The sequence below is a fragment of the Hypanus sabinus genome, chromosome 8, assembly GCF_030144855.1.
Source record: "Hypanus sabinus isolate sHypSab1 chromosome 8, sHypSab1.hap1, whole genome shotgun sequence".
Lineage (NCBI taxonomy): Eukaryota > Metazoa > Chordata > Chondrichthyes > Myliobatiformes > Dasyatidae > Hypanus > Hypanus sabinus.
This window is the reverse complement of record NC_082713.1, coordinates 51,837,024-51,845,365: the sequence shown is the minus strand read 5'-3', so window position 1 is coordinate 51,845,365 and position 8,342 is coordinate 51,837,024. Positions and strand designations below refer to the sequence as shown.

Sequence of the window (8,342 nt, the reverse complement as noted above, 5' to 3'; positions counted from 1 at the left end):
TCCAACATTCAAGATAGAAGGTTATTTTTTCTTCTAATACAGGAACCTTTCATTTTTTTGCAAGATTAATTTTAGGAAGTTTATAGTCTCTAATGTGACTAACTGAAATGTATCTCTAGCCTCTAAGATTTTACATTGTAGTTGTAAAATGTAACTTCCAAAATTATCTTGTATTGTTTTTCTCCATTCTGTTGTGATGGATATTTGCCTTCCAGGGCATAGAAGGCTTATTAATAAAGTCAGAGCATGACCTTTCCAAAGGGTCAAAGGTGTTTTTCAGAAAATTAAACTTCTAACCAATATTCTTTGCTCAGCTTCTTGTTGTAAACAAGTAAACAGTAAAGTCTTTTAGGCTCTTGTTTAATCATTGCAAGACAAAAGTTATGTTAATTAGCCTGTATCAAATCTAACTGCAACGGTTAAGCTATTTTCACCATTGTGATGGAATTCAAAGCTTGCAGAACAGACTGATTTTGTCATCGAGCACATCAAACATAGTCACAGGTATAGTTGATCAAACAATATTTGGAATTTTTGTGTACTCAGAGAGTCACTCCTCACAGGAATAATTTTGGATGTCTGAGATCTCCGTCCCCAGAAGCTTTTAGAACATGTGTGTGAATTATTTTGTCCCAGGAAAGGGTTAGTAAATTGTTGATGACACAAAGATTGGGGGTGTTGTGGATAGTGTGGAGGGCTGTCAGAGATTACAGCAGGACATTGATAGGATGCAAAACTGGGCTGAGAAATGCAGATGGAGTTCAACCCAGATAAGTGTGAAGTGGTTCATTTTGTTAGGTCAAGTATGATGGCAGAATATAGTATTAATGGCAAGACTCTTGGCAGTGTGGAGGATCAGAGGGTCCGAATCCATAGGACACTCAAAGCTGCTACGCAGGTTGACTCTGTGGTTAAGAAGGCATACGGTGCATTGGCCGTCATCAATCATGGGATTGAGTTTAGGAGCCGAGAGGTAATGTTGCAGCTATATAGGACCCTGGTCAGACCCCTTGTGGTACTGTGCTCAGTTCTGGTTGCCTCACTATAGGAAAGATGTGGAAACCATAGAAAGGGTGCAGAGGAGATTTACAAGGATGTTGCCTGGATTGGGGAGCATGCCCTATGAGGATAGGTTTAGTGAACTTAGTCTTTTCTCCTTGGAGTCAAGGAGGATGAGAGGTGACCTAATAAAGATGTATAAGATAATGAGAGGCATTGATCGTGCGGATAGTCAGAGGCTTTTCCCCAGGGCTGAAATGTCTAGCATGAGAGGGCATAGTTTTAAGGTGCTTGGAAGTATGTACAGAGGAGATGGCAGGGGTAAGTTCTTTATGCAAAGAGTGGTGAGTGCATGGAATGGGCTGCTGGCAACGGCGGTAAAGGTGGAAATGATAGAGTCCTTTAAAAGACTCCTGGATGGCTATATGGAGCTTAGAAAAATAGAGGGCTATGGGTAGCACCCAGTTCTAAGGTACGGACATGTTCAGTACAGCTTTGTGGGCCGAAGGGCCTGTATTGTGCTGTAGGTTTTCTGTTTCTATGTGTCTGAAAAAACATCACATGCAGATAGTGTTGACTCATAGCAAAACAGTACAAATGTTAAAAAGTATTGGGGATTGTTAGTAAGAAAATGAGAAATTCAGAAAATGGGGTGACAGAAAGAAGAACTCATTCTGCAACATTCAGTTCCTGCAACAGATGACTCATTTGTCTGCAACTTGTTGATATGTTCATTCACTTCATAAGAATTGTACCTGTGTTTGGACATCATTTGAAGTTTATAAATCTTTTGCAATTCGGAAATCTTTCACAAATCATAAATCCCCTGTGAGTGCCAAATATGTGTTAAGAGTTATTTGTCTAAAATGAAACATGTACTGTATCGTTAAAAGTAAAATAAACTCTGTTTAAATGAACTTCTAGCTGTAAGTATCTCCTTGTTTAAGGTGGGATCCACCAATTTAGTAGTGGGTATTGACAGCTAAACTTTGCTAGAGAGACCAGACAGGGAAGTAAGCTAATCCTTCAAGTTATCTTTCAATAACCTTCCCTTTAGTGAAGGTACCAATAGATACCTATAGGGCTTAAATTCTCCTTTTGAGTTTAGGGCTTTGCAGACAGTGAACCCAATATCATCATGTTATAATTAAATTGTAAAACAAAGGAACACCTAGATATAAAAGATCTTTAGGATAAATTAATTAAATTGTAGTACTTATATTTTCAATATTAATGCTTAACCCTAGCTTTTTAACAAGCGCCAAAGGAGTGAAGAATGACCACCGTGGTTACCATTTCTGAAAAGGAAAGACTGAGTGAATTATGATAAACATTAAGACACATTTGGATGAGAAGTATGGAACACGTGAATTTTAGTGAAGACATGAAAAAGGTGACACGTGAAGTTTCTGTAGAAGATTGGGTAGCATAGAATATAAATGTTATAAAGAGGAACTAAAGTTTGTTAATGAGAAAATTGAGAGTAGCAGTCAGGTATAGTTTTCAAAGATACTGGAAGTGTTATCCACCATAGCTCTTTATGTCTTTATGTCAATGTATTGAACACAGACCTGGACAAGTGGGGGGGGGGACTAATATTAACAGATTATATCAAGGTAATTGAAATGTGAGTAATAGATCATAAAACCATAAGACATAAGGGCAGAATGAGGCTAGTCAACCTATTGGGTCTGCTCAGCCATTCCACGATAGCTGATATTTTATCCTTCTCAACCCCATTTGCCTGCCTTCTCCCCATAACCATTACTGCCCTGACTAATCAATAAATTATCAATCTCCACTTTATATATTGTCAGGAGAAAGCCTAGTTTGAAATGGGGTCCAGAACAGACCCTATGAACTGTGCTGCTATTAAGAGAGAGAGAGAGGGAGGCATCCAGTGCAATGAGAGAGAGACAGAAACTGCTTGAAAGATTGATGTTATGGTTTCTCTGCCAGCTTGTTTACCTTTTCCCTGAGATCACTTGCCTGCTTGTTGAAGTTCCTGAAGAGAGAGCAGGGCAGAGCAGGTTTATGTTCAGTTGGTGTCCAACATGGAGAGATAAAAACCAGGTCCACTGTTACACAGACAGATGCACCATGAGACACACAGTTCAGATGCTGAACGAGCTTTGTTGCACCCACAGGAAGGTGGGTGCTTTGGAGGATCGATTCGGGGAAATTGATCAGTGGCTCACAGTGTGATAAGGTGTGACCGGTGGGGAATTATTTGTGTGCCCATCTTTGCCTGGGTGATAACTCCACCACTGAAGAACGGTCGTACGTATTATGGTCATAGTCGGTGACCACAACAGGATTTCGGAAGACAACGGGAAGGTCGACAGCATCACCTCTCACCTCTCTCTCTCTCGCTCCCCAACGTTATTCAACTAACTACCTCGAACTGAACTGAACTCTCTTCATCATATCGTAAGACGGTACCCATTTACCCCTAGGTTTGAAAGAGCCGAGTTTTATTCCTATTTCTATATATATCATTGCTAACCTGTTCAATGTACTTGCATTTATATTGCTGTATTGCTTAGTTACTAATAAACACTATTAGTTCATAGTAATACCAGACTCCAAAGTGTTTTCCATTTCTGCTGGTTCTTTAACCTGGTCATGGGGTACGTGACAATATACTCAGTGACTTGGCCTCTATAATAGTTCATGACAATGAATTCTACAGATTCACTACCTTCTGGCTAAAGAAATTCTCCTCATCCCTGTTCTAAATGGATGTCCCTATAGTTTATGGCTATGCCCTTTGGTATTAGACCTACGCACTGTAGGAAATACCCTTTCCACAACCACTCTCTAATAGTTCAAATCGTCATTTAATCATACAGGAATACAGCTAAACGAAACAGTGTTCCTCAGGGACCAAGGTGCAAAACACATTACCAACAGTCACACGCAGCACAAGGCACACACACATGGTGCAAATAAGACAGCAGTAAGGTATAGTCAAAAAATATGATAGAATATTACAACAAAAAACTAAAGGAGAATAATACAATAAAAGACCAAAGGTTACTGGAAAAAAATATTGTTGAGTCAAGAAATAGAAAATGCAACTTAAAGATGAAAAGCATCAGGACGTGCATTTTAGTTAACATCTAAAGATTGATGCTGAGGCCCAATCTATGCTTTACTAGGTATTTCAGATTTCCCTATGTTATTCTATTTGATAAGTTACTAATTACCTTACCAAGTTAGACTTCGGTACAAAATCTAGAAAATGAAGCATAGAAATTAACTGGAAGATCATTTGAGGTTTACAGGAATGATAAATCTGTATCAGATTTATCGTATCTCTGTGAGGCAGTTGCAGTGTCACTCATTCAGACTGAAAGCTAGACCAAAACTGGAAAGCAACTTATTTAATATAGAACACAGCAATGAATAATATTCAGTAAAATAATTCTGATACAGTACTTTACAAATATGCTGTTCTTATCATAATATAAGAAAAATAAAGACTTAAAATGCCTTGCAAATTAAAATTGAAAGCAGTTTTTCCATTTATTGTGGAAAACAATATTACCCTCTGATATTGTGCACTTTGCTAGTCTGACAGAAAAGGTTGAATGCTGACCGACTGAGATTAAGTCACACGAATACTGTTCCAAATGCAGAGATGTCCATCAAAACTTTCAGTGAACCATGAGTCCTCCCCTTGTTATAGAACCCATACCTCCAGCCATGACAACTGTAAATAGAAAACCACAATTCCCAGGACATCAGTGACTAGGCTCGTCTTATTTAACCTGACATTCAAAAACAGCGTTCCACAACTTTATAACAATTACTCATTTTAATTGTACAACTATTTCCTTTTGAACACCAATAATCAATGTAATGTGCACATTAATGCCTGTGGATTTGCAGCCTGTAAAGTATATTTATGTACTTGGTAGAGTATGTTTACATCTAAACTAAATCAAACTTAATCTGAACATAGTATAAATTCTAATTGAACATACATAGTATGAAGCTTCTTCATGGAATTAATATCTGTCAGTCAGGTATATCTGGTTAGGTTTGACAATCTTTTCTCATCCTATAAAAATGTATTTGCATTGTAAGAAATTTCACCAGTTCCTTTAAGTGAAAGCTGAGAAATGAAGGATTACTGATCCAAAATTGCTGCAGTATCAGCAAGATAATCTTATCCTTGAAAAGAAGGGAGTGTAATGAAGCATAATTCAAATTATAACTGTAGATGAAGACCCCAAAAACTGTTGGTCATACCCCTTGGGAACTGGACAATATCACCTCTGGAGCAATGAATAACACAAATTGCAATATTAAATTGATATCCTGATATTTATCCTTGAGAGCTGCTGTAAAAAAAATGATAGATTGGATAAACCTCCAGTTTGAGGCAAATTGGAAGAAAAGCCGACACATCTGAGCTCTAGGTGCAGGAATCTTCCTTTTGTTGTTGAGCAGCCCTCTCATCCACCTTCAGGAGGTACTCGTCTATGAACGAAAACAGTTCACTGGGTGTAACGGGCTGAATATAACGTTCCCTGTCTGTGCCATATTTGTCAACTAGGACAACATCAAAATGTCTATCAGTTAAATAATAGACTTGTCTGTAAATGGAACAGAAAAGAAGCTCAGGTTAAATAGGTTGCAAAACATCTTTCATAATTTGCAAATGCAACATTTATTTACAATGCTATTGCAAAAATGATGATGAATAATTTGAAAACTAACACATTTCTTAAAATGCAAACAGAGAGAGGAATATTTTTCCTATTAGTATGCACTCAAAACCTCCAGGAAAATACCTATCTTTTCATTGGGCCTTCCATCTAAATCCCAATTGCCATGGCAAGGACAAGTATACCTGCATATTAAGCTCCAAACATCCTGGTTTACTTAGAAATGGTGGTTTAAATTCAGCAGATTTATTGTGCACACAAGAGCCAGGCTGGAGAAAGCAAGCCTCAGCAAAAGATGTCTTTGGGTGCCCTTGCAATGAGACACAAAACAAGCAGTTTCTGGAAATATGTGATCAGACTTGGGAGTTCCTTTTGTGCTGCATTTGCATCTTTCAAACAAACCTGCACTATGATAAAGATTGATGTTCACTATTACTTCCACTACCTGCCCTTGTACCCCACCACCATCTCCTGCCCACCTACCTATAACCAGAATCTTCAGGAATACATGGAGTTAAAACCAAGGAAATCTGTTGATGAATGTATTTAACTGGGAAAACCACAGTGAGTTCATTGGCTGATGGGCTTTAACATATTGCAGTAAGGGTGATCACTGTAAGCACAAGTGTCTGAATGTAATTGACAGCCAATCCTTCCTTTAGCCATACTTCCGGTTGGCAGCATGCTCAGTCACAGCAGCCTCTCCGGGGCCAAAGAAAAGTGTTTTTGTCTTTAAGTGTCTTTTTTATGTCCGCAAGACACTACTAGACATTAAGAACTTTAAGTACTGCAGGTGTACCCATCAGCAAACTGCTTGCTGGTGGAGGAGTGGGACTTGGTGCAGACCATGTGCAGTCTAACAGAGAGTGATTATCTTGGATGTTTTTGTTGTGATTCCAAGACTCTTTAGGACTACAGCTCAGCCTTTAACATAATCGTTCCTACAGTTCTGATTGAAAAACTCCAAAACTTGTGCCTCTGTGCCTCCCCCTGCAACTGGATCCTGGACTTCCTAACCAGAAGACAACAATCTGTGTGAATCGGAAATAACATCTCCACCTCGCTGACAATCAACACTGTTACACTTCAGGGATGTGTGCTTACTTCCATGACTGTGTAGCTAGGGGCAGCTCAAAAGCCATCTACAACACAATTATTTTTGGTAGAATTTCAGATGGTGATGAGAAGGCGTACAGGAGCGGGATATATCAGCTAGTTGAGTGGTGTCACAGCAACAACCTTGCACTCAACGTCAGTAAGACCAAAGAACTGACTGTGAACTTTAGAACAGGTAAGACAAGAGAACTCACATCAGTTCTCATTGAGGGATCAGAAGTAAAAAAAGTGAGCAATTTCAAGTTTCTGGATGTCAACATCTCTGAGGATCTAACCTGGTCTCAACATGTTGTGCCTTTTTTGTAGTGACATCAACAAAGGCTATATTTCATTAGGAGCTTGTGGAGATTTGGTATAGCATCAAAGACACTGGTAAATTTCTACAGATGTGCAGTGGAGAACATTCTAACTGGCTGCATCACCACCTGTTATGGGGGGCAGGGGCGTAGCTACTGTACAGGATCAAAATAAGTTGCAGGGAATTATAAATTTAGTCATTTCTATCATGGACACTAGCCTCAGTAGTATACCAGACATCGTCGAGGAGTGATACCTCAAAAAAGGCTGCATTCAGCTTAAAGACCCCATTATGCAGGACATACTCTGTTCTCATTGCTACCATCAGGAAGAAGGTACAGGAGCCTGAAGGTACACACTCAATCATTCAGGAACAGCTTCTTCTCCTCTGTCATCTGATTTCTGGCCAGGACATTGAACCCATGAGCACTACTTCACTACCTTATTAAATTTTTTTGCACCACTAATTTAATTATTTTATTGATTACTTACTGTAATTCACAGTTTTTCTCTATTATTATCTATTGCATTGTACTGCTGCTGGAAAGAACAAATTTCACGACGTATGCGGATGATATCAAACTTGATTCTGATTCTGACATTTGTAACATAGAACGCTGAAAGCCTGGTTCATTGGTTTAACAGTGGGAGAGCTTTGTAGTGAGGGTTTGGCCTCATGTCACAGTGTCGCCTGTTGCAGCCGCCACAAACGGAGATGCCAAAGTGTCCATGCTGGATTGGGGACAGGACCCTCCCATCGGTGCTGCTCTCCGGAGTTCACTCGGTGGAAGACAAGCTGGATTGCATGAGATTGTCTGCGGACTGCTGAGAGTTTGTTCTTGCCGACAACATACAGGAGACGTCACGTAGGGACCTGGGCTATATATTTTTTTAAGTGACTGCCTGTTTACCAGTATCTTACATGTGCAATGTGTGCCTTGAGCTGTATATGACTTGGCCCTGCGTTTTGCCCTTTGACCCCAGAGGAACGCGGTTTCATTTGGGTGTATCCATGGGTATTTGTGTGTGGCTGAACAACAATTAAACTTGAATTTGAACTTAGGTTGGATGAAGAATCCTACGAGAAAGGCTTTGTTTAATGGTGCTGTTGGGGATTATTCTGGTATTATGAAATCATGGATAGCATAATTATTGATTATGAACTTGTCTTTGGGAAATTAAACTTGCATACAATTTAATTTACAACTAATAGCCAGTAGCTAGTGCAACCAATCATTGGGTGTGGAACATTCT

General features: G+C 39.2%; 1 protein-coding gene across 1 annotated transcript in view; it reads right to left on the bottom strand.

The window, feature by feature from the left end:
* Positions 1 to 4,404: 4,404 nt before the first annotated feature.
* The window catches only part of LOC132397737 (sushi repeat-containing protein SRPX2-like), an 85,266-nt gene continuing 81,328 nt past the window's right edge, over positions 4,405 to 8,342 (bottom strand). The window contains exon 11 of the mRNA XM_059976498.1: positions 4,405 to 5,603. Within this exon, the coding sequence (XP_059832481.1) occupies positions 5,423 to 5,603 (181 nt within the window). The 3' untranslated portion in view covers positions 4,405 to 5,422. The remainder of the gene's footprint in view (positions 5,604 to 8,342) is intronic.